General features: G+C 38.4%; 2 protein-coding genes across 18 annotated transcripts in view; one reads left to right on the top strand and one right to left on the bottom strand.

Annotated features, from left to right (window-relative positions):
* Positions 1-7,941, top strand: part of Erap1 (endoplasmic reticulum aminopeptidase 1) — a 37,947-nt gene extending 30,006 nt beyond the window's left edge. For all 4 annotated transcript variants that reach the window (XM_040728928.1, XM_040728929.1, XM_040728927.1 and 1 more), the window contains 8 exons: positions 25-104; positions 842-1,025; positions 2,254-2,410; positions 3,508-3,692; positions 4,494-4,655; positions 5,110-5,250; positions 5,666-5,747; positions 7,694-7,941. In XM_040728928.1, the coding sequence (XP_040584862.1) occupies positions 25-104; positions 842-1,025; positions 2,254-2,410; positions 3,508-3,692; positions 4,494-4,655; positions 5,110-5,250; positions 5,666-5,747; positions 7,694-7,846 (1,144 nt within the window). In that variant the 3' untranslated portion in view covers positions 7,847-7,941. The remainder of the gene's footprint in view (positions 1-24; positions 105-841; positions 1,026-2,253; positions 2,411-3,507; positions 3,693-4,493; positions 4,656-5,109; positions 5,251-5,665; positions 5,748-7,693) is intronic.
* A 2,876-nt stretch (positions 7,942-10,817) lies between these two features.
* Cast (calpastatin) overlaps positions 10,818-27,045 on the bottom strand; it is a 104,515-nt gene continuing 88,287 nt past the window's right edge. For all 14 annotated transcript variants that reach the window (XM_040728942.1, XM_040728931.1, XM_040728935.1 and 11 more), the window contains 7 exons: positions 19,026-19,130; positions 17,439-17,531; positions 15,798-15,833; positions 15,196-15,288; positions 13,660-13,731; positions 12,412-12,471; positions 10,818-11,423 (listed from right to left, as the gene is read on the bottom strand). In XM_040728942.1, coding sequence (XP_040584876.1) covers positions 12,424-12,471; positions 13,660-13,731; positions 15,196-15,288; positions 15,798-15,833; positions 17,439-17,531; positions 19,026-19,130 — 447 coding nt within the window. In that variant the 3' untranslated portion in view covers positions 10,818-11,423; positions 12,412-12,423. The remainder of the gene's footprint in view (positions 11,424-12,411; positions 12,472-13,659; positions 13,732-15,195; positions 15,289-15,797; positions 15,834-17,438; positions 17,532-19,025; positions 19,131-27,045) is intronic.

The following is a 27,045-nucleotide window of genomic DNA, read 5'->3' as shown; positions in this document are numbered from 1 at the left end:
CAATGCATACTTGCTTCCTTTTAGGTACCTGTGGCATGTTCCCCTGACATTCATTACCAGCAGGTCAAATTCAGTCCAGAGGTTCTTGCTGAAGACAAAGACAGGTAATTTATCATGGAAATAATTAGTTTAATTCAAGTAAAAAGTACAGTAGTGGATAGGAATTAGCTGTCTAGCTTCTTTGGGTATTGATTTTGGTTAAAAGAAAAGGGAATAGGCTGAGAATTCTTGTTGTATCGGAAGATGGCTCCACTGGTAGAGTACTTACTAATAAAGTGAGCAGTTACTCTACAAAAGAAGGTGAGTGTTGTGGTGCATGCTCTCACCCCCAGTGCTGGCCAGGTGCAGGCAGATAGATCCCAGTGTGCCTGTTGTACCTCCTTTCCCGACAAAAATGTACAGAATCTGAGGAACAGCCAGTGTTATCCTCTGACCCCCACATGTATGTATACATATATGCCCTCACATAAAAAATTCAATACTCACAGAGATTGGATTTTTAAAAAGGAAATTAATGACATAAATTCAAACATCCGAGTGCTATAACACAAAAAGAATAGATGAGCAAAAAAAATTCTCATTACTTTGTTAACAATACTGGGAAATGTATGTTGGTCAGAGATGTGGTTGATTCATTTCTATATATCTCACAGAATCCGTGTCTAATACTACCATAGACATTTATCTACTGGGTGACTGTGTTCTGGTTTCTACAAGAAATAAACAAGCTCTGTTTGTTTCATATTGGAGTTTTCTCCAAAGTCCTTGTATAACCTCAGATCAAAAAACTTCTATCCCTCCAAATTGGAAATAGTTCTGAGATTTCTCCGGTTTGCTTTAGATGTGCTCATCCTCCAAGAAGCAGTGGAATGGATCAAATTCAATGTGGGGATGAATGGCTATTACATTGTGCACTATGAGGGTGATGGATGGGACTCTCTGAGTGGCCTTTTAAAAGGTGCACACACAACTATCAGCAGTAATGACCGGGCAAGTCTCATCAACAACGCATTTCAACTTGTCAGGTAATGCAGGCTGCATCAAGTTGTAGTTTATTTCTGAAAGCAGATGGTACTGTTTACTTGGTTTCTAGAGATAACAGTGATTGATTGATTGATGATTGATTGATTGATTGATTAAAACTTTGGATGACATCCCCTCCCAAGTTCTTCCAACAGTGCAACATAATCTTTAGCTGGAGCGTAACCTTCTGTCTTGAGCTGCTAGCTGATTTAAAATACAGAATCTATATCTTAATCTTCCTCATTAATAAATTAAACCAGGCTGAGGCAAGTGTGCAGGAAATCTTGAGACAGTATTCTACTGGTCCCCTCACCTATTTCTGTAGCTTCATCCTGCAGCTTTTCTGGTTGTTCTATAGGGATGGGGTTTTCCCCATGCTGGGTTCTTAAACCTCTTGAAGCCATTTTGTGAGACTAATTAATGCCAGTCCAATTGTTCACATTGCATCTATTATACCAAAAGAGAGATTTTTCCTCTAAAGATAGTAAATTCCACAGCATCTTTATGGAATATAATTTATATAATTTTGCCCTATCAAATTATCTTTGACTAACTGAGGCTAGAGTGAACATTATTCATTCTTCCCTGTTTTAAAAAGGGGGAAGGAAATATGCTCCGAGCTGAAAACATGAATACCTTCATTTTCTAGGTAGTGATGAAGTTCTGCATGGACTGAGACAGCTCTGTTATTCTCAGATCCAGTATCCGTCTACCCTATGTATAGTCTTTCCTTCTGGTTCTCTTATTACAATTGGTCTCCCAAGGTGGAAAAAGGGAGAAAGTAAAAGTTGTTTAACCAGTTGCTTCTTCCTGCACCCATGTTCATCTGCATGGCCTACTGAACTTCTTGAAGGGTCTGTCATCCACTGTATTTTTGAGCACAGAAGATGCATTTATGACAGGAATTCTTATTTTTTCTAGGCAGCAGTCTCATTGGCCTGGCTTCCTAAAGCATTTTGGATTGAAGTTCTTAGTTTAGTCTGAAAGTTCAACACATAGTTTGGTGTATTCTATGTGACAGACACTAACATGCACAAATTTGTCTTAGCTACAAGCTGGACTTTATAATTATAAATCTTCCCTAGTGTCATCTTATCTACAACAGAAATCATTCCAATGCAAAAAGTCATTATTTGCCAGTGGTTGCTGCTTTTCTCAAACTATTGCAATATATATTGAAGCAAAAAGATGATTACCTATAAACTTGTAACAATGTTGTCTCTTGCTTAGGATTGGAAAGTTATCAATTGAAAAAGCCCTGGATTTAACCCTATACTTGAAAAATGAAACAGAAATTATGCCTGTATCCCAAGGTTTGAATGAACTGATACCAATATACAAGTTAATGGAGAAAAGAGATATGAATGAGGTGGAAACTCAATTTAAGGTAAAGCCTGAGATGAATCAAATAGCTATAGTATAATTGTATTTTTTCTTATGGATGAAAATGTGTTTATTATTCTATGTATTTGAATGTATATATTCATACAAATACTCATATATGTCCTCTTATACAGTAGGGAAAAGCAAATACAAGTTCAGTTTGTGTTGACTAACAAAAGTCAGACTTTGAGTAGTAATAGGAATAGTGGTGTTAGATTCTATACATAATTTGCATTTTTTCTCACAAGTATTTTATTTCCCTTGACTTATCTGTTAATAATTACTAATCCTGATATTTTTTTCAGAGTTCTAAGTGGCACTTGAAGAAGAGACCCAAAATTGCTATTTTTGATCAAATACTGTGAGGACTTATACACTTTGATCATAAAATTTAGTCTGCTCATCCTGATTTAAGTAGATGGGATACCTTTAGAAAAAAAAATTACTGTGATAATTGAAAACAGAGTTTCTGTCCCGTCTGATCCTGCAGCCATATAATCTCAAATAATTACACACAGAAACTCATATTAATTATAAATTATTTGTCCCATGACTCAGTCTTATTGGCTATCTCTCTCTTAATTATCAGTCCATTTCTATTAGTCTGTGTATTTCCACATATTTTTGGCTTACTGGTGATGCCTGGACCTCTTGCTTTCTCAGCAGCTACGTGGCATCCCTTGAGGCTCCTCTCTGCTGTCTTCTTCCCAGCATTCTACTAGTCTGGAAGCCTCACCTGTACTTCCTGCCTGGCTACTGGCCAATCAGCATTTATTCATCAGTCAATAAGAGAAACACATAGTCACAGCATACAGAAGGACATTCCCCCATAAGATAATACTAAAAAATTTTTGTTTTGCTTTTTGTTCTTTTTATAACTAAATTAGAGTCCCAAACTTTTAAAGGAATGGGGTTGAGCCTTAAGGATTAGTTCCATTTGAATTTTTTTCTTCAAAAGGACCATTCACTCAACATTATTAAAATACATTCAATATGCATTTATGTGATGTTTTTTCTTATCACCAGGATAACTAGACTGTGTGGATATGCAACACTGGGACGGTACTCAGATTACTTGTCATTCTTCCTGTCCTGTCCCAGGCCTTCCTCCTCAGGCTGCTGAAGGACCTTATTGATAAGCAGACATGGGCAGATGAGGGCTCTGTCTCACAGAGGATGCTCAGAAGCCAGCTCCTCCTCTTCGCATGTGTGCGCAAGTATCAGCCCTGTGTGCAGAGGGCAGAGGGCTATTTCAGAGAGTGGAAGGCATCCAATGGAACCATGAGGTCAGTCTACACTAAACATGCAGGGTGTTGACACAAACGGTATCCTTGCTGTTTCCATAGTTGGCACTGATCATGGGAGAGAAGCAGGATAGACATGTCTTCCCTACTTCACAGTTTGGAAAAACAAATTTGAAAAAAAATTAAATGTAGACATTTTTCAACTTTCTATTTTCAGAAATGAAACAAGGAAGTTTTGTGCCTAAAAATCAATGTCTAGGGATGGAGTTAGAACACGATTACAGTAATTCCTACTTTGTGCAGTGTGTATAAAATGCTGAACTGATATGGCCATGGCAGGCCGAAACAGAGGATGTATTTTACAGAAGTTTATGACTTCAAAAACCCTCTCCAGAGTATCCAGTAATTGTTCACACTGGAAAGATAGCCTAGCAGTGTCTGCAGGCTGCACACCTGGTAGTCCTTTTGTATTTGGACATTAATGGCATCTAGGCATCATTTATGGCAACCATCTGGATATTTGCCTTTAAAGGACATGTTTACTAACCATAATGCTATGGAGATTCCTGACTTTTCTTCATGGAATAAAGTTTGAGTGTCAATTGAATTTCTTTCTCATTATTTAAAAGATATATTAGATATGTAGGCATTTATGAATGACATTTATTATTGTATTTCTGAGGCTGCTCAAGTCTTATTTTAGACATTTTCTCTTGCCTCTTTTCATAAAGTGTAACAGAAGGAAACAGTAATTTGTGTTTTCAAGAATGAACCTGTGAGTGTGAAACTAGTTCATTATTGTTCCCCAGTCTCAGGATTTTATAGGTTTATTCTTTCCCACAGACTCCCTGTCGATGTGACCATGGCAGTGTTTGCTGTGGGTGCCCAGAACACAGAAGGCTGGGATTTTCTTTATAGTAAATATCAGTCATCTTTGTCTGGTACTGAAAAAAGCCAAATTGAATTTGCCCTCTGCACAAGCCAAGACCCAGAAAAGCTTCAGTGGTGAGTCGTGCATTGATGTCCACATGGCCACTGGAAACTGAATGATAGAAATCACATGCTTTTGTTCTGTTATCCCAGAGTTATTTATTGTTGGAAATTGTTCAAGTGGGTAAACACTTACTGAGGATGCCAAGTAATTAGAACCAAGTATTGGAAAAATATTTAAGGAGTATATATTGTGTGTCTTTACAGCAGTAACATACTTGAAATATTTAGGAATACTTCTAGAAATTGTTTTCAGGAAATGAGATACTATATGGTATAGGATTTTTAAACACAATGTAAATGTTAGCTTTTAATCATGTTGCTATAGTGGGTTTACCAAAATTCTACCACTTTACCTTTTGGGACTTTATTCATGAAAGATTTTTTTGTGTTATTTTATTGAACATTTTTGTAACTCTTTAATCACATATAATTCATTACTAACATTTTTTTCTTTTAATCATTTCAGGCTTCTAGACCAAAGTTTTAAGGGAGATACAATAAAAACTCAGGAATTTCCACATATTCTCATACTAATTGGCAGAAATCCAGTGGGCTATCCATTGGCCTGGAAGTTTCTGAGGGAAAATTGGAATAAACTTGTACAAAAGTAAGTAGTGTAAAAAATTGTGCTGGGATTTGTTGCATTCTTTCACCCATCCACCTCCCCATGAGTGTTTAATGTTTGCTATTTATGTGAAGGATTATCTTTGGTTGAAGATAACTTTTTAAATTAAAATATCCTTATGTGATGGAAAACCCAAACATCTAAATAGTAGTACTTTCCACACTATCTCCTTTTTCTTATACTCCATGGCTTGCCTGAAGCTTCCCTCCTCCAAGGTCAGTGTAGCTTTACCCTAAATCTTACAGCACTACCTAGAACTGTCATTTCTTTTAGGTTCTAATCTTTTAATTAGCTCTTGGCATTGATTACACTTTACAAATGGATTGTTTTAGTGGTATAGGATACATATAAGACACTTAAAGTGTAAGTTGAATGGACACCTTCTGTAATTTTCTAGGTTTGATCTTGGCTCACCAACCATAGCTTATATGGTAATGGGAACAACAGACCAGTTTTCCTCCAGAGCGCGTCTTGAAGAGGTAAAGGGACATATGTGTGTCAATCAGCCATTATAAAAGAGCAGGAACAAAAGTTGTGGTATTTTGAGAATGAGTCTTGTCATTTGATGAAATGGTTGAGTTCCAGTGAATATGTCTCTCATAAGACAAGCTTTGCTCTTCAATTAAGAACATGGACTTTGCCAGGTGGAATGGCATATGCTTTTTATCCAAGCAATCTAGAGGCAGCAGCAGGTATATAACTGTGAGTTAGAAGGGAGCCTGCTCTACACAGCAAATTCCAGGCTAGTCAGGATTACATAGTGATACCTTGTCTCAAAACAAAATAAAAAAAAACAACAAAAATCTTCAGCTTAAAAAAAAGACACTCAACACAATTGGTCTCATTTAAAGAAGTTACAAGTGAATCCTAGAGGTGCAGATGGCTGGTGTGGTGACAAGCTATTATAAAAGAGGCAGAGAGGATTCAAAGTCATGTTGCTCTACTCATTTAGAATATCATATACTTCCCAAAAGGAATTTGTGCATCTATAAGATCCATTTGTAAAATAAATGTTAAATAATGAAAAGTTGCACAGAAGATATGCATAGGAGATAACTATGTGAGGGACTTACATTACCACAAGGTACTTATTGCAATGACGTTTAACGGTTATCCCAGAGCTTCCTAGTGGTCAGGCAAAAATAAGAAATTGCTATGAAACTGTGTGGTAAGAGGGACTAAGAGAAACATACATAAATTCTACAAAAGGAGACTTTCTTCCACCCTTCTAAGCAGAGAGGCACATCTGAGTTGGGTACTGGGTCAAAAGACCAGGACCAGGAGAAGTGTTAAGAGCTGGCTTTGCTAGAGCTTGTGTAGAAGTTCACATTTCAGCCATGAAATCACAATGGGTTCCTTAAGGATAAATGAAATATTTTAGATGATAAGTGAAGCGAAATTATTGGTGTCTTGTTAATGAGTGCCCAAAATGATGAGGAATCAGTCAGTAGACTGAGCTAAAGCACAGGGTTGGGCAGGGAGAGGGAATGTCTCCTCTCTCCCTCAGCAATTGGACTCGCAAGTAGTTTTAGGACAACTGCATCATTTTTCACTAGAACTCTATCTTTCTAAAAGTCACTCTTCCACCTACTACTGGCAAACTCATAAATGGCATTATAATATGAATTTGAGTAATTAGCTGTCTGGAATTCATGCTAAATAAATAGTACATCTTGGCCTATATTTGCTTCCTGACTACAAAAAATGGATTAATGCTGTGAAAATTTGTGGGTTATTGTTACAAACTCTTGAAGGTGAAAGGATATACTACAATTGTCAGTGCTTTGGCAAAGGCAGACTGTGCATCATTTGAGCTTAAGGGTTCAGAGACCCAGGGAAGCAACAAGAATGAAGATACATTTTGAGGAGAGTGATGCAGTCTCTTATCTCTCCAGAGCTGTGGGAAACTCTATGTAGATTGTATCTGGAAGGAATAAAGTAGGAATTATGAATTCTGATAAAAATATTGCCAACGTTTGGGATTGGCCCCAGAGAAAGACTGCATTTATGTCACTGAAGTTTTCCGTGGCTAAGAAGATACTCTCTGCAATTCTTTTCAGATATCATATTTAAAAACTTAAGTCTGCATGTTTGTATATATAATAGAATCCATATTAAATAGACACAATCAATTAAGCTTTAATTATGAAATGGTACATCTCAAAGCTTTTTAAAGTCTGGAAACTGTGAATAAATAAAAGAGCTATAGGAAAATCCAAAAGAACCTAATACCATGTGTCATGAGCTCATTTTGTGTAACTCAAACTTTAGTTATACATAATCATATCCAGATCCCTCAGACACCTTTCTGTACAGAATGTTAGCAAATGCTGGACTTCTGGCTTGACTTTTAATTAGCCTTAAATAACCATTTGCTTAAATGCAACAAAACTAATCCTTTGAAAATTCACCTTTTCCTCCCAAGGTCAAAGGGTTCTTCAGCTCCTTGAAAGAAAATGGCTCTCAGCTTCGTTGTGTTCAACAAACCATCGAGGCCATTGAGGAAAACATACAATGGATGGAGAGGAATTTTGAAAAAATCCGATTATGGCTGCAGGAAGAAAAGCTGGAAATGTGACAATTTGTTTCTTGCCAAGTTCTTGTGATTTATAGTCAGCAAAATTTTGTTCAATTTGAATATTTTCAAACTAAAGATCGTTGTTTTGGCTCCCACTAAAGATATTTCCTTATTTCATTGCTCTTGATCATGTCTGAGAAAAGACTGTCTTCAGTATCTTTTGCTGTCATGAGTCTGGCTTACAGGTGTAGCTCTGCAGTGTAAAGCCAAGTTCCCAGCTCCTTGCCAGAAAAAAGTTGAGGGGCTACTTTTCATTTCATACGTCCATGCTTCAGCCCTGCAGCTCACAAACCCCTGTGCCTCCTGTGTTAGTCATTCATCAGTGTCTCTGCAAGACTGGTGAGCAAGGCACATGTGTAGAGAATGCTTGGATCATTAGCCACACTGGAAAATGGCCGTGGGACAGCACTCCTATTGCCCCTCTAAGTCTCCTGTCCATCCTGTCCTCCTAGCTTCATGTATGGTGCTGACTTTCAATGTTCAGTTAACTGGACATCTTTGTCCCCTGGGTTTTTATTGATAGACAACTCTAGGCGTTTAGAGTTGGGCTCCAGCAGGGAGTGGGCAGAAGCATTTATTTCCCTGTGTTTACCTCTGGCAGGTTTTCACCACAAGTCTTACTCTTGAGATGTATCCTTTTTCACAGTCCTTTTCTACTTATCGTCTCTAGTAACTGCTTCCTCCTCATCTATCTGGGGTAAGGGAAGACAGTGGGAACCTGATGATACCAGTCAGAGTAGTACTGGTGCATCCAGTCTGTATAAGAAAAACCCTCCATTTTAAGATATACTGGAGAGCCACTGACCCTTCAGTAGGGAGTGGTGTTTTAAATTTCTGAATAACTGCTATTGGCACTTACTGCAAATATATCACTGAGGACTCACCAGTAAAGGATAATATGAATAATGCACTTATATTAGTATAAGGGAAGAATTCTTCAAGTCTTACATACATTTTTAGATGGCATAAATTTCAGGATAAATGAATATGACTGATAGGAACAATGTCAAAATACAGTGCTATAAGATACTGTGGTATAGAGGGACTGTGGTGGTGGCGGCTCAAGTATCATATATTCATTGCTCTATCAAAATACCTGAGGTAGTCGGCTTAAACAAGGAAAGATTTTGGTTCAGTGCTTTTGACGGCTCTGTTGTCTCAAGCCTATGGTGAAACATTATCATGACCATAACAGTTATCAGGGAAGAATGCTTATCCAGTAGTGGCCAAAAACTAGAAGGGCCAGAGAGGAATCTAGGGATGCAGTGTATTGTGTCTCAGCATACTGTCGAAGCCATATTTCCACAGACTGGACCAACTTGCCCCAACTAACCTCCTAATAAATAAATTGATGACTGCAAGTGGATTACTGCACTAAAGCTAAAGAGCTCATGATCCAGGCCCCTCTCTTACTATTGCCAACAACTGGGAGCCCAAGGTGTGAGCCTGCTCGAGGGATGCTTCATATCCAAACCACAGCAATTATGTTTACAATTCTGTTTTTTATATTGACTGCATGATGATGGTTTGAAAATTAAATAAAAATAATTCGCTGGTAATTTTTCCATAAACTATATCTGCAAAAGAACACACAGCCAATATTTTCATGTAAAATGTTTTCCTTTAATTGCATTTCATATCTTGATTAATGATACACAAAAACTGATTTTTTGCTTTGATCACTTTCACTTTTGGAAAATCCCATTTTCTAAAAGCAACTTATTGGTAATAAAATCCACCTATTCCTTACTTCTAAGGAGATAACTCCAATTATTTTGTCTCCACTAGATGGATTTAAAAAAGCAAAAGGTAAAAAAAGAATAATAAAAAGGACTCCTTTAGATCCCATGATTTATGCAAGCCTCTGTGAGTTACCAGCAAACACTCAAGTCTTTAGGATATTCCCAATTAGAAAAATATTTTAGGTACCTCAACTTTATGTGTGATTTTATAGGCACTTTTAAATGTATGTATTTTGTTACATCATTTAAAAATATTCTTATATGTGCATGGATGTTTGTATACTACAGCCATAGCCTTGGAGGTATATTTGTCAAAGTCAAAGGTTTCAGCATGTTTTTTAAAAAGAAAAAGAACTAACACCTATATTGTATTAGATACCAGTATTAGACACCAATGGGTTCAAATCTCTTGGAATATATTGTTGTTGGTGCCTTGAAAATAGAATAGTGACCAACCTTTTCATGGGACTGGGAATTCAACACTTTCATGAGTAGAATTTGACATTTAAAAGATTCATGGTTTTTAGAGAGAACTTTTGGAGATGATGTTCATTATCCAGGCTATTACTTTTGGTTGGTCTTGCCTGCCCCCTAGGTGATGTTAGTAAAGTTAATTCAGTCCTTAGAAAATCTTTGCATTGATGGTAAAGAAGGCTGTGATCTGTGTAAACAAGAAAGCTGAAGTCTGGTTTATATATACCTGAAATCTTTTCCAGCATTCAGTGCTAGGAATTTTAGATGAAACTTTTTATCAAAATTCCATCAATGATACCAGTGCAGTGCTCAGAAAAATCAGAGATAACATTCAAAGATGTTAGGGAATCTTAACCTGCTTTGTATAGAAGCAGACTTTAAATTTCAGTATTTATGTTATGTGTGTGTGTGTGTGTGTGTACATTATTTTTTTAAAAATTATTTTTTGTGTTTGGTAAATTTGACTCCCATAAAACCACATAAAGACAATTTGGTAAATGGCTCTAAGCAAATAATTGCAATCTAAGGTTGCAGAGAGTGGAAACCATAGTTTAATGCCATAATAAACTAGTATAGTTCAAGCCATATAAGTATTTTAAGAATTCCAATTTTATTGTTGAAACTTGCTGTGCAGTGATGTCTCTATCCTGTGCTTTGCTCTTCTGCTGACTTAAATCACGTCTCAGTGTGTCATCTCTGACCAGAAGTAGAAGTCCTTGCTTTTAGTAAAGAAGAGATCAAGTATGAAAGGAGACTGGTGCTCCCTGGTTTGCCCAGGTTATTTATCGTTAATTTATTACTAACAGTCCCAGAGGAGTTATATGCCCAATGTACAATATTTTATATTTGACTTAACAACATTAACCCGAAGATACAACAAATACAATTCAAAAGCCCAAGAGGAAAAGAGGTAATAAGAAATCAGAATACTGACAAAAGATGAGCACACTATTTTTCAAATGCTAAAAAAATTAAGTGCAAACCAAAAATACTAAGGGGATTTACAGGCACTATGTATAATGTGCAAAAGTTTGCAAATGTTTTCTAGGTGTGTGTGTGTGTGTGTGTGTGTGTGTGTTTTAAGGAACTATCAAATATATTTCTTACAAATATAAAGCTTTCTTCTCCCACCTACCTAAAAGCAATTAAAAATCTTTGAACTTTATCCATACTCAATACAGTAACACGAGTGAACCAGACAAATTCATTTTCTTTTTGGAAAAGAACAACAAACCAATGTTTAAGATGTCAAAAGAAATAACAAATAGCACTGTCTAGAAACCACCCAGAAAAATTGTCACCAAAGCCGTTGTTCTTCAAAAGTCACCACCCACCAGCTGAAGAATTTCTATTCAGATACCCTGAAAATACAAGGAAATATGAATGTGTTATTAATATAACATGATCATTTAACTCTGAGAAAATCTGGAGTAGTTCTAGCTGATTTCACTACAGGAAATGAAGTAGATCACAATGAAAGAGCTCGGGCTTATTTACCTCACAGTTTTCTTCAGTTTTCATGTAGGGTGTGTATACCACAGTGTGCATGTGGGAGTCAGAGGGCAACTTTTGTGGACCTACTACATGGATCCCAAGGATGGGACTTGGGTGGTCAGGCTCGGTGTCGAGCATCTTCACCTGTTGAGTCACCAGGCCAGCCCCATTCCAATACTCAGGCCTGCTGAGTGTGCAGTTGCATTGTATGACTTGTAGGAAGGCCAGAACCCATCTACTGAGTGATAGGTCAGATTCAACCACTGTCCTTTCCAAAACTGAGACAAATAAACAAGATTAAAAGTTAAAGTGCCTTTGTTTCCAAACTATGATTTCCACCACTCAGCATGATTAGTATTTCAGATAAAATATGTTAATTTGTTTTCCAACAAAAACCTGTACTATAATCTGTATTTCAAAGATTTCATTAGATTCTGGTATATGGTTTTCTTTAAAAATCTGAATACTTTAAAGTTTTGTTTGTTTGTTTGTTTGTTTTTTGTCTTCCAAGACAGGGTTTCTCTGTGTAACCCTGGCTATCTTGGAACTCACGCTGTAGACCAGGCTGGCCTAGTATTTACAAAAATCCACCTGCCTCTGCCTCCTGAGTGCTGGCGGAGTGCACCACTGCCTCCCTGCTCCTTAAAGAGTTCTTAGTCATATATATTCAGATAGCAAAATAATCCCTTTTGTTCTTTTTAGAGAAGGGAATGCTGTGAACCTTGCAACTTGTGGTTTCTTAGAGTAGTCCATAACAAGCATGAAATATTCAAGGGATAAACTTAACATCTCTCCCCATAATGCAGACTGCTAGAAGGGACAGTTATTGCTATTTACAGTGAAAACTCAACTTACCAAATGTGTAACTTAGCTTTCATTTTTGTCATCCTTTGGATTGGACACTTCCTCTGACTTCTAAGGGGGAATCAAAACTAGAGTCAGTGCTTTCATTTATAAATTAGTTTAGAGCTCTCCCTGATTCACCAGGAGAGTTTAATGAGAAAACTGGCTCCTAGGAATTAAACAGACAGAAGATAAAGGGGGTGGGGTCAGAGGTAGGGAAATATAATAACCTAGTCTATGCTCTTCTTCATTTGACACAAACATACTCTACACTTTCCACTCTGTTTTTAAGTTATAAACTATAAATAGGCATAATTCATCCTAAATATTCTACTCTAAACTTATTTTCTTTATTGGCTCCTAAGAGAAACCTTCAAATGCATAAGTGTTTCTGGAATTGGACAGTGTTTCACCCTCCCCAAAAGACCCCATCCTTTTCTGCACTGGGAAGAGACTGGCTGACTCATCTCCACTGTGTAAGGCATTACATTTTCTACTTTCTGTAAGTGGATTGATTGAGCACTTTTATAATTATAATTACATGATAAGGTATTAATAATTTAACCTATTTGAGACATAATGCAACCTGTGATGAAATCAATTACACGAAGATTTCATTAGCTTGTTCTTAAGAAATGCTGATGCAATCAGTGAAAAAAAAAGGCCATGAATTTGAAAGAGAGCAAGGAGGGATATATCGAGAGTTTGGGGGAAGGAAAGGGAAGGAGGAATTAATTGCATTACAATCTCAAAAACAAAAGGAAAAAATACTGCTGATGCAACGAGACTATTAGGGTCTTTAATTTCTTATTATGGTCTGAAGACTGTAGTTATTTAAGATACACATAGAATTGGAAGGAACTTAAGAGTTGTCTTATCCAATATCCATCCTGACTACCGCTTGAGGAATTTTAGTGACAGAAGTGTCCAAATATTGTGCTACATATGCCCAGCTACAGATAGTTGTGTGCCACATGTGAGTGTTGGTAACCAAATACAGATCCAAAGAGCAGCAGTGCTTTTCACAGCTCAGCCACTGCTTCAGCCCCCGAGAAAGGCATTTTTATTTATTCACTCATTTATTTCTCTATCCATCTGTCTGGCTATCTATTTATTTTAGTAAGGCATGCTAAGGGATAGTTATGACTTAAAAGTCTTTTGCTCTAAATATCTTACAATAACAAGCTAAATCACCAACAGATAAATCTTACTTCCTTACAATTGCTAAACTAATAATGGTATGTTTATGGCCATGTTTACCTTGGAGGAATCCTTTGTTTTCACTCCATTCTTGGGTGCTTTCGAACTTGAACCCACCTTCTTGCTCTTCTCCTACAGCAATGGAAATATAATGAGGCTACTGCCATTGTCAGTCTATGGAGACCCTGGTTACTAGATAAATCCAGACTACTCTTGCTAAAACAGGCACACCCCCAACTTAACTGAATAAAAATGTGTAGTTTGGTACTAATCTTTGAAATCACAGTGAATATAACCATATTTTAGTACATAAAAAGGCTAATAAGAGAGAACTGTGGGTGACACTGATGTTTAATATATCCCATGATTTCATGTGAACCCCAAATATTACCTACAATTTTATTTTAGAAAACAGAGGCTATAAAAAATCAGAACTTTTCTCTACTTAGGTTGACTTTTATGTGCCATTAAGGAAAGCAAAAAAACAAAACAAACTCCTTTTTTCAGTGTTGCAGAGAAATGAATCTAACAATTGAAACTGTTACAGAAAGCTGTATTGCCTGCATGCAAAAGCACAGTACATTTACCAAAGAAAAAAGGAAGCAAAAGAAAGAATACACTCAAATGGAGTGTAGAGAAAAGAGGGGAGGAGGGGAAAGGGATGGTAAAATAAACGGGGACAAGGGAAAAAAGAGGAATGCAAAGGAAAGAAGACAGAAACATCAATTAGGCATTTCCAAAAGAGAGGCAGGAGCCTGAGGGAGTCTTCAAATTAAATCACTTGGTGTGGAGGGCATGATCACAAGCTGTGTTTAAAAGCAGTCAACACAAGAGCAAACAGACTGCAACACCCACTCTTCCTTTTGTGTGACTTACGAGGTGTGTTCTATAGATTAAGTGCACCTCAACTGCTGAATTACAGTTGTTTTCATTCATTTACTAACATATATTCATGGAACAAAACAAAGGGTTTACTTTTTATTCAGTTCAAATGACATGTTTTGAGCACTTACTAAATATAAGCTCCCTGATAATCTGGGCACAGAAATCAAATATCCAACTACTGTATGCAGTGCCCAGCACAAGGAGAAATAGGTAGCTGGTACCAAGTGACCACATGCAAGGAGAGAGTGTGCAAAGGCTACTGGGATAGCCTGAGAGGGGACAAAGACCACAAGTAGCACTGCAGAGCCTGAGTCAGCCAGCTGCACCAGGAGGGGACAGCAGGAAACTCCAGAGAGCAAATGAGCAGAAGAGAGGCTAGGCAGTCAAAGACTGTTATGAGAAATGAGCTCAGACTTACTGTCACTCACAAAACCATGTGGCAAACAAAAATGTTGGCTTTGGAGGTTACAGGTTACATGTAGAACCTTGATGAAATGCTATCAAACTATGTAAAATAAACTATGTGAACAATTTTGTAGAAATGTTTATTGACAAAGGCAAGGAAATATATCAAATAATAGTGTTGTAGGCAGTAGAATTATAACTTCTCTATAACATTATCCTATTCATTCTACACTGTGAAAATTGCATAGATGTGTATACACATGCTAATGTGTAGTTCAAACAAATCAGTATGAAAAAGCATAGTACCTTTCCTGTATTCTGTGAGTTCTCTGTAGTTGAGGGGCAGCTGTCCAAATCTTTTGAGAGGGCATCAATGGGGTCCTGGTCATGATCAGGCTTCTATGATGTTAGTAGAAACACATGGAGAAGGCCATCTCACATAATTAACAGTAGGATACATTTAACAAGAAAAGCTCACTGGCATTTGTTTTCCTAAAAAGACTATACTATGTAAAGAATACATAAAACACAAAAACCTGAGCACTTTAATTTTTTTTACATTCTTTTATTTTGGGGGTTAAGGGGCCAGTCTCATGTAGCCTAAACCTCAAACTCACTATGTAACTGTGAACTTCTTATTTTTCTGTTTCCCTTAAAAGAGTTGGGGTTATGGACATGCACCACCATGCTTGGTTCATCTTACACTCTACTACAAGTTTTCTCACTCAGAAATCTGGTACGATTTATTTTTAAAAGGCTCTTGTGAGATAAATTAGAGTTAGTAATATATGCATATCTGCATACATTGGTACAGGACAAAAATATTTGACAAATTTTAGTTTCTTTAAAGTTTAAAAGAAGTCTACATCTATACTAAGAACAATGGAAGTATACATTATGGCATTTACCTTTGATTTCTTTGTAGGTGGCTTCTCTGGTTTGCCCTTAAAAACAAGGTAAATGTTTGTTTAACCACATATCTATATAGGCTCACTCCGTCACTGACACTATTTTTTTATTTTTAGTACCTTTTTTATTTTTTATTATTTATTTTTAAGTTTAAATTTAGATTAGAAACAAGGTTGCTTCACAAGTCAGTTCCAGGTCCCTCTGTTTCCCTCCCCTCCTCCCGTGCCCTCCCCGCAACCTCCCCCAATATCCCCTCATTTCCAGAGGGAGGGTGAGGCCCTCCACTGACACTATTTTTAGAATCCATTATTCAAGGACTTTATAGAATCGATACATTTGGCATCTAACCCAGATCTCTACCAGATCCTCACCTTCCCAGCCATTTCAGTACCCAAGGGATACAAGGATTCGAGTCTGGAAGTGACACAGGCACTATGTAGGAATTGTCTGCCATCAGATATTAAAATTTATGTCCACCTGCTATGTGTTGGTAGCACACACCTTTAATCCCAGCACTTGGAAGGCAGAAGCAGGTGGATCTCTGTAAGTTAAGGCCAACCTGGTCTACAGTGTCAGTGCAATATGGAGAAACCCTGTCTCAAAAGCCAAACAAACAAACAAACAAAAATTTATGTCCACTTAAGTTAGGTGAGCTATATGCCTAGTTCTCTTTTTTCTTTTTCTTTTTTATTTGTTTTTGTTAGTGTTCATTGTTATTGTTTTGTATTCCAGGCTTGCCTTGAAATTCCAATGCTTCTTCCTTAACCTTCTGTAGGCCTGACCAAGCCTGATGCTCACTGTATTTTCTAAGGATTTGAAGATTGTTTTCAGATAGGAATTAAAAATACCACTAAGTAATAGGGCTTTTACCCATCTTAAGGCAAGGGCTACCTGAAACACCTCCAATGATGGCAAGCAAGATGATGTGGTGATATCAACATGGGGAATGGTGAATGAAAGCAGGATGCGGCATTACCAGGAATAATTAATATAAGTAAAATGAATGGCTCCTATTCCAGCAGGCACTGAGACTTTGGTCAGGGAGGAGCTTCCCCACTGAAGGCTTCAGAGCATACAGATGGAACTTGGACTCTCTTGCTCTATTTGATGAGCAGGGTTGGGAAATATGACTCATCCATCCCCAAACAGAAAGAAGGAGGCAGTCAGAGTGGCTCAAGGAAACATAAGTTTAGGGACTCTGTAATGGGGAAACACATGGGTGACTACAGAGAGGTTTTCTCTGTCCTCAGGCTCTGCAGCACTGTGGGAGAAGGGAGGTGGGCAGTCTCGTTTATTTGCCCTCTCGGTTCTTCCTCCTCTCTTTACACACAGACTGCTTCCTGTGACATCTCATTATTTCAGTCATCTTTTATAGACTTCTTGAAAAATTAAGTTGACTATTTCTTGGAACAATTATAAAGAATCAGTAAGCATTCCTCAACAGTGTTTTTACAGCAGGGATCAGAACACAAGCAATAAGACTATCTCAAGAAGAAGGGTAGCAACCCTGCTTGTCACCTCTGGAGTAACATTAAAAGCACTGTCACAATGCATTTTTATGCACTGTAAGAGTGAAGTTTCCATTCACTTCCAGACAAGTTAGAGCAGTGGCCTAATCTAGACTGTGTGTCATAGTTTACCTGCCCATCATCATCCAGAAGATGCCTATAGTCAGGTGGGATGGTGTCATCTCTTTCTCCCAGTTTTTCGCTATGTTCAGCTTTAACTTTTTCCTATAAACATTGAAGAAATAAAAGGATGTTGATACCCTTCTTCACTTACAAAACACATTTCAAAATGCAGACACTACAATTACTGTATTTTCCTGAAACAAAACATAAGAAACACAGCAACAAAATGGATGGTAAGCAGAGAGCTGCCAAAAATGTGAATAACTATTTTCTATGTGTCATTCCATATTTGAATTTTCAAATGAAAGGATCAAACAGTTACCCTCAAAAACCTTATTGGTAACTAGAAGCCCAATGGAATGAAATGGTTTTGTTCTGACTGAATTTTGCTTTTCATTTAAAAGCCTGGTCCCCATACCTTGGCACACATCGAGATAATGTTTACAACTCCATTTTAAAACCCTGTAAAGGAATTAGAGAGCAGAGACTGACACCTGAGCATACCTGCTGCTGAACAAGCCATGGCCATCCTGGCACCCTCCCTGTGGGGTTCCCTGGCCTCCATCAAAGATGCTGTGGAGTACAGACTAATCTCTGTCAGTATTACAATTTAGTTTTTAAAATGTAGGTTAAGTTCATCTCAACAGTCATAAAATGATGATAGAATGACAATGACAATGTCATGTCTTCAGGACATTGTTTCAGATGCTCAGAAAGTTACTTCTCTTATTATAATTTTCATTATTTTAGTGTGCATGATTTGTGTGTGTTTGTGTGTGTGTGTGTGTGTGCACATGTGGATGCCACAGCATGCATGTAGAGGCTGCAGAACAACCTTGAATGTCGTTTCTCAATTTTCACTTTGTTTCATACAGGGTCTGTTGCTTTGCCAATGCACATGCCAGACTAGCTGGTCCACAGCATCCAACCGCTCTCTTGTCCATGCCTCTGACCTCTGTTGTGAACTGGAATTGTAGACATTCACACTACATGACCAAGGATTTGAACTTGTGTGTCAAGCAATTTATTCATTGATCCATCTCTCCAACTCGTTATTTCTTGATTCTAAAATATGATCAAGTCAGTTGAGATGGCTTGTTAAATATTGTGGTGTAAATATAAATGTTTATACACAGTGGCTATAGTACAGTTAGTTCATTATGTCCTAGGTACACCTCTACTGAGTAAAGGTTTTCACATACAGTTTGAATTCAGATTCACTTATGCTTACAAAAGAAGTACAGGGGAAATCTGTGCCACATGTGTGATCTCTGCTACTATGAATACAAAGTGTAGCCACTCAAGGATATGCCTTTGGGTAGAGGCCCTTATACCCAAATAAGACCAGGAAAAAAATGTTAGAAGAGAAAACAAAACTTAAGACATAGCTGTGCTTTCATTTTATAATTAAGTCTGGAAAAAGGAATATTTCCTGTAATGCAATCTGCAACAAAAACAATCTTCAGTGAGGAAAAAAAGAAATGCAAGCTACACCATAAAACAGGACAACTAGATGGAGTGGCCCAGATCCTTACCACCTCTAGACAATGCCAGGCTGTTTTTCTCCTTTGTGGAGGGGAGGGGACTATCTTTTACCTTCACTTTATCATCTACTGGTTTGTTCTCATCTGGGTCAGGCTGTCTTTGCCCAAGACTATCAGAGAGTTCATCCAAGGCATCATTGAGGTCTTTGTCTCTGTGCTAAAAGGTAAATAATTCTAAATTAGTTAAAAGTTGGCCTAACTTTTCAGGAAAATCACCCAGGAACCCCATTATTTCAGTATGAATATCTAGGAGTACGTCACAGGAATAGACAGTGTCAGGGAACTGATATGTTGACAGCAAATGAGACACAGAGCAGTGCAAGCATCTGCCTCCACTAGCCAGCTTCCTCATGAAAATGCCACCAGGCTAAGGAAGTCTTCTGTTGGAAATATCAGGGGCTTCACCCAAACAAGTGACCTAAATAGTACCTAGAGGCTCCACAAACAGATTGATTTCCTTTTAATCCACTAATATAGTCAGCTGGCTAGCAAGCAGAGTTTTCAGTAGAGCATGTGTATGCCTTTGGTTTTGTGGCTAAGCTAAGTGATATCAGATGGGGGAGCACATGACAAAGTACAAACATAAAACTCAGAGTCCTTATCCTACCATTTCTTTTTTTTTTAACTTAAAGTTTTTATGTCTACACTCAAGTATGTTTTCACCCTTAAACTAACATTCAGTAAGTGTGTAAAAACCCCTAAAAGGACAAGAATGCCTAGTAGTAAAATGAACGACTCAACAAGAAGGAATCCGTTTGATTTCTTTTAGAAAAAGTACTTGCTTCAACTATGTTTACTCAAAATATGCATACATATTACTTTGAGTTGTGTTGTGTACACTGAATTTTTTTTATTTTATTTTCCAGTTTAAATTTAGACAAGAAACAAGGTTGCTTCACAAGTCAGTTCCAGGTCCCTCTACCTTTCCCTCCCATCCTCCCGTGCCCTACCCCCAACCCCCCCCCCCTGTTATCCCCTCATTCCCCCAGGGAGGGTGAGACCCTCCATGGGGGTGTCCATAGTCTGTCATTTCATATAGGGCAGGGCCTAGACCCTTCCCCAAGAGTTCAGGGTGAGAGTGCACCTCACATTGTTCTATGGGAGTCCAAAGTCCGTGTGTATACTTGGGATGGGTACTGATCTGCTGCCCAAGGCTCAATAGATTCCCTAGGCCTCCTCACTGACACCCAGATTCAGGGGGGTCTTGATCAGTCCCATACTGGATTCCCAGGCTGATGCCTGGGATTCAAGAGTTAACCTTTGTCTGGTCAGCTGTTTCTGGGGTTTAAACCAGCCCAGTCTTAATCCCTTTGATCATCAGTCCTCCCTCTCTGTTACTGGCTTTCTTGAGTTCAGCTCAGTACTTAACCAAGGGAGTCTGCCTCTTCTTCGATCAGCCACTAAATGAAGTTTCTGTTTCCCAGACTCTCTGGCCATAGGATTGTACGCTGGCACTCCCCAGATCTATGTCTAAAGTCCATATATGAGAGAGTACATGCCATGTTTCTCTTTTTGTGACTGGGTTACCTCACTCAGGATGGTTTCTTCTAGTGTCATCCATTTGCCTGCGAATCTCATGATTCCATTATTTTTTTCTGCTGAATAGTACTCCATTGTGTAGATGTACCACATTTTCTCTATCCACTCTTCAGGTGAGGGACATCTAGGTTGCTTCCGAGTTCTGGCTATTACAAATAAAGCTGCTATGAACATAGTGAAGCAGACATCTTTGTTGTATGAATGGGTATCTTTTGGATATATGCCTAAGAGTGGAGTTGCTGGGTCTTGTGGTAGGTTTATTCCCATTTTTCTGAGGAATCTCCATACTGATTTCCAAAGTGGCTGAACCAGTTGGCACTCCCACCAGCAATGGAGGAGTGCCCCCTTTCACCACATCCTCTCCAGCATAAATTGTTATTGGTGCTTTTGATGTTTTTCCACCATTTCAACAGTGAAAATTTGTCATTTTTGTATCAGCAATAGAAAATCCTTATCATTAATATTGTTTTAATTGTGTGTTGTTAGATAAGGATGTGATAACAAAGCTTTTCCTGACTTCATTTTATATAGTGTCAAAGTACACATTATCCATTGAACATCAAAAGACAAAGGGGCTACCCTTAAGCCAGCCTCATCCTGTCTGTTGAGAGATGTGCTATATGAAGTCAGCTTTGCTTTCCTTTCTTTTGATATGACATCAAAGCTTCCTTGACACAGTGGTTTTGGATTCTGATGAATTTTTATCTGGTTGAGCCATCTGAAAATATCCAGAGATAGAGATGATGAAGCCCAGAGTGGCTGTAGGTAGCTCTACCACTTACATCTGTGTTCCAGGGCTCTAATGAAAATTGCTTGAAAACAAGCAAAATGCTTTCCCTCCCTCCCTCGCTCCTTTCCTTCCTCTTCTCTCCATCTCTGTGTATATGTATGAATTTATCTAAGTGACTAAAAGGCACAGCAGAAAGAATCAGCAATTCTGCAGTAACTGAGACCATTGTCATCACTTCAGTCCTTGTCTCAATACAGAGGTTCCCTGAGGCTTGTCTTAAGCATGAGCCCCAAGTCTCTGCCTTTCAGAATACATTTTCACTGTTTTTTTTCCCTTTGCTTTTCCCATTAGCGATTGTGCGTGTGTGTGTGTGTGTGTGTGTGTGTGTGTATGTGTTTAGAATGTCAATAAAACTAAGTGAAAAAAGTTTTAATGGATCATATGTGAGCATCAGAGCTAACTAAACTATCACAATTCATGCAAACTTTCTTTGCTGTGTCTAACACCCTGTCAGAAAAATTGCATATGTGCAGATCATTCTGAGAAATAGTTTCAAAAAGCTATATTATTAAACTACCCTTCCAGGAATGCTTTCTTGAGAAGGACCTAAAAAATCATAAATATGACTGAGAATGGCAGGGAAAGGTTTGCCATGCTTTTTTATTATTATTAATTTTTTTCATTTATTTTACATACTGGCTACAATTTCGCCTCCCTCCTCTCCTCCCGTCCTTTCCCCCCACTGCCTGTTTACCCCCCACAACACTCCTCGTCAGTTCAGAAAGGGGCAGGCCTCCCAGAGTCAATAATGGCATATCAAGCTGAGGCAGAATCAAGCTCCTCCCCCTGCATCAAGGCTGAGCAAGGTATACCAGCATGGGGAATAAGTTAAAAAAACCAACTCATATTCCAGGGATGGGTCCTAATCTCCCTGCTGGGGACCCCAAAGCAGACGAAGCTACACATGTAGAGGGAGGGCCTAGGTCAATTCCATGAAGGCTCCCAGCTTTCAGTCCAGAGTCCATGAGCTCTGACTTGCTCAGGTCAGCTGTCTCTGTGTTTCCTGGTCATGATCTTGACCCACCTTGTTTGTACAATCCTTCCTTCCTCTTTTCAAATTGGCTTTCAGTCCTATTACCTCACTGCCATTCATTCTTTGGCAATGTGTTTTAAGGAGCTAGTTTAGCTTCCCTGTGCTTGCTTATTCTGAAATATTCTGTAGTGTTACCCAGAGCATGCCCACGAACAGCAAATAAGACTGGATAAGGTGTGATAGCACATTATCAGAATATTCACTGAACAGTGCAAGACACAAATCAGCAAAGTGTCTTCACAATATAGACATTTTAATTGAATCATATAGATATAGTCAACATTTTGAACCTATTATGTTAAGAGTAGTTTGAAAAAGTTTCGTAGAACTTCACTACAATAACCAGATCAATACTCCTGCATTATTTACTTACAATTAACAAGTGTCAGAGCACATTCTTCTTAGCAGTTATCACTCATGTTCCCCAGCTGAGAAAACTCAGGCTTTGGAGGTACATTACCTACCTAAATTGTACAGTAAATAAATGTAAAATACAGTGTTGTTCTGGTTAGCTTGAACTATAGTTATCTGCTGGGTTTTTTTCCCTCTAGAATACCTTCCACTAATTACTTCAGATTAGCTTTCATGGGCTTCCTGGAGGTAATGAAAGAGATTAACCATTACTTCCAAAGTTCTCTGAAGTCTTTTAGGAACCCACATAATGTGTCAGAGACACCATCTTCACTCATTGACACCAACTGTACTTGTGTGGGGTTTTGTGCTTTAAGAAATGGTAGAATAGGTTCCTCCAGCAGCATCAGGTAAACAGGCCGGCTTCCTGGCCTGTGTTCCAGTGCCTGCAGATCGCCTCGGAACTGCACAGAGCTCCCAATCCCAGCGGGAGCTAAGCACCCCAGACTCCAGATCTTCTCTCCCACCAACGAGACCAGGAAACAAGAGGAGGCTGGGAGTCCAGGGAAGCAGCCTTTCCTCTGGCAGCATCAGGTAAACAGGCCGGCTTCCTGGCCTGTGTTCCAGTGCCTGCAGATCGCCTGGGAACTGCACAGAGCTCCCAATCCCGGTGGGAGCCAAGCACCCCAGACTCCAGATCTTCTCTCCCACCAACGAGACCAGGAAACCAGAGGAGGCAGGGAGACCAGGGGAGTAGCTGTTCTGGATCAGGTACAACAGGACCCAGCATAGGGTCCAGGGGACCAGGTAGGAGGCTAAGCGCCCCAGATTCCTGTTCTTCTTCTCCACCCATGGGACCAGCATTTGGACAAGGAATAGAAGAACCACCAGATTATTGGACTTGCTATCACCCACCAAAAGGGAACTCTGGTCCCCAGACCAGTAAGGGGCTCTCTCTGCACCCACTAGAAGAAGAGATGGGAAAGAGACAATACAAAAACAGTGTCAGCAACAGAAAAACAAATATGACACCGCCAGATTCTAGAGACTCCACACGAGCAAGACCCCAACATTCCAATGCGAATGAAGCAGAAGAGAACGACCTTAAAAGCACTTTCATGAAAATGATAGAGGCCCTAAAAGAGGATATAGGAAAATCCCTCAAAGAAATGGAAGAAAAAACAAACCAAAAAATGCAAGAAATGGAAGAAAAAACAAACCAAAAAATGCAAGAATTGGAAGAAAAACAAACAAAAAAGCAGGAAATGGAAGTAGAAATGAAGCAAAAAATGCAAGAAATGGAAGAAAAAACAAAGCAAAAAATGCAAGAATTGGAAGAAGAAACATACCAAAAAAGGCAGGAAATGGAAGAAGAAACAAAGCAAAAAATGCAAGAAATGGTAGAAAAAAAAAGCAAAATATGAAAAAAATGGAAGAAGAAACAAACCAAAAAAGGCAGGAAATGGAAGAAGAAACAAAGCACAAAATGCGAGAAATGGAACAAAAAGCAAACCAAAAAATGCAAGAAATGGAAGAAAGAACAAACCAAAAAATTCATAAAAGGCAACAAACGGACGAAAAGATAAACAGAAAATTGCAAGAAGCAATGCAAACACTGCAAGGGTTGAAAACTGAAATAGAGACATTAACAAAAACACAATCTGAAGAAAGGCAGAAAATAGAAAAGCTGGACAAACAGTCAGGCACTACCAATATAAGTATTACCAACAGAATAGAAGAGATGGAAGAGAGAATCTGAAGTGTTGAAGATACACTAGGAGAAATGGATTTATCAACCAAAGAAAACCTTAAATCCAACAAATCCTTAACACAAAACATCCAGGAAATATGGGACACCATGAAAAGACCAAACCTAAGAATAATAGGTATAGAAGGAGAAGAAATCCACTTCAAAGGGGCAGAAGGCATATTCAACAAAATCATAGAAGAAAACTTTCCCAACATTAAGAAAGATATGCCAATGAAGGTACAAGAAGCCTACAGAACACCAAATAGAGTGGACCACAAAAAAAAAATCCCCTCGCCACACAATAATCAAGACCCCAAACATACAGAATAAAGAAAGAATATTAAGAGCAGCTAAGGAAAAAGGTCAAGTAACATATAAAGGCAGACCTATCAGAATTACACCTGATTTCTCCATGGAAACTCTGAAAGCCAGAAGGTCCTGGATAGATATTCTACCTACACTAAGAGACCATGGATGCCAGCCCAGACTACTATACCCAGCAAAGCTCTCAATCACTATAGACGGAGAAAACAAGATATTCCATGACAAAACTAGATTCAAGCAATATGTGTCCACTAACCCAGCCCTACAGAAAATTTTGGAAGGAAAACTCCAACCCAAGGAAGCTAACTACAACCAGAAAAACATAAGCATTAGAGAATCCCTCTCTACCAACAGCCAAAAGAACAAAGGGGTGAAATTCCACACATAATTCCACCACCAACAACCATCACAAATCGAAGAAGGATGAGCAATCAATGGTCATTAATATCCCTCAATATTAATGGCCTTAACTCACCCATAAAAAGACACAGACTAGCAGAATGGATTCGAAGACAGAACCCTTCTTTCTGCTGCATACAAGAAACACACCTCACCCTCAAAGACAGACATTACCTGAGAGTTAAAGGATGGGAAAACATTTTTCAATCAAATGGACCCAAGAAACAAGCAGGGGTAGCAATCCTAATATCTAACAAACTAGACTTTAAAATGAGATCAATCAAAAGAGATGAAGGAGGTCATTACATACTCATCACAGGTGAAACCCACCAAGATGAAGTGTCTATCCTGAACATCTATGCCCCAAATACAAAGGCATCCACATTCGTTAAAGAAACATTATCAGAACTTAAATCTCATCTAAAGCCCTACACAGTTATAGTGGGAGATTTCAACACACCACTCTCACCACTAGATAGGAATACCAGACAGAAACTCAACAAAGAAGCAAAAGGGCTAATAGAAGTAATGACCCAACTGGGATTAACAGATATCTATAGAACATTTCATCCACATAAAAAAGAATATACCTTCTTCTCACCACCACATGGAACCTTCTCAAAAATCGACCACATACTTGGCAACATATCAAACCTCAGCAGCTACAAAAAAATTGGAATAACTCCATGCATCTTATCAGACCACCATGCTTTAAAATTAGAATTCAACAACACCACAAATTGCAGAAAACCTACAAACTCATCGAAATTGAATAATGCTCAACTGCACCATCCCTGGGTCAAAGAGGAAATAAAAAAAGAAATTAAAGACTTCCTCGAATTCAATGAGAATGAAGACACAACATACCCAAACCTATGGGACACTTTGAAAGCAGTGCTACAGGGGAAGTTCATAGCACTAAGTGCTCACATGAAGAAACAAGAGAACAGTTATACCAGAGAATTAACACCACAGCTGAAACCTCTAGAACACAAAGAAGCAAACTCCCCCAGGAGGAGCAGACGCCAGGAAATAATCAAATTGAGGGCTGAAATCAATAAAGTAGAAACCAGGAAAACAATACAAAGAATCAATGCAACGAAGAGTTGGTTCTTTGAGAAAATCAACAAGATAGACAAACCTTTGTCCAAACTTACCAAACAGCAGAGAGTGAACACGCAAATTAACAAAATCAGAAATGAAAAGGGGGACATAACAACAGACTCTGAGGAAATCCAGAGAATCATTAGGTCATACTTTGAAAACCTGTACTCCACAAAATTCGAAATTTTAAAGAAAATGGATGACTTCCTGGACAGCTATCACTTGCCAAAACTAAATCAAGAACAGATAAGCAATTTAAATAGACCTATAACCCCTATGGAAATAGAAGCTGTCATCAATAGTCTCCCAACCAAAAAAAGTCCAGGTCCAGATGGCCTCAGTGCAGAATTCTACCAGAAATTCAAAGAACAGCTTATACCAATTCTTCTCAAAGTGTTCCACACAATAGAAGCAGAAGGGTCTTTGCCAAACTCTTTCTATGAGGCTTCAATAACCTTGATTCCCAAGCCACACAAAGATACAACTAAGAAAGAGAACTTCAGACCAATATCCCTCATGAACATTGATGCAAAAATACTCAATAAAATACTGGCAAATCGGATCCAAGAACACATCAAAACAATCATTCACCACGATCAAGTAGGTTTCATCCCAAGGATGCAGGGATGGTTCAACATACGAAAATCCATCAACGTAATCCACCATATAAGCAAGCTGAAAAACGAAAATCACATGATCATCTCATTAGATGCTGAAAAAGCCTTTGACAAAATCCAACACCCCTTCATGATAAAGGTCTTGGAGAGAGCTGGGATAACAGG

Source organism: Mesocricetus auratus, unplaced genomic scaffold (assembly GCF_017639785.1).
Source record: "Mesocricetus auratus isolate SY011 unplaced genomic scaffold, BCM_Maur_2.0 Super-Scaffold_100020, whole genome shotgun sequence".
In the NCBI taxonomy this organism is placed as follows: Eukaryota; Metazoa; Chordata; class Mammalia; order Rodentia; family Cricetidae; genus Mesocricetus; species Mesocricetus auratus.
Note: the sequence above shows the minus strand (reverse complement) of the source record. Positions and strands in the feature narration are given on the sequence as shown.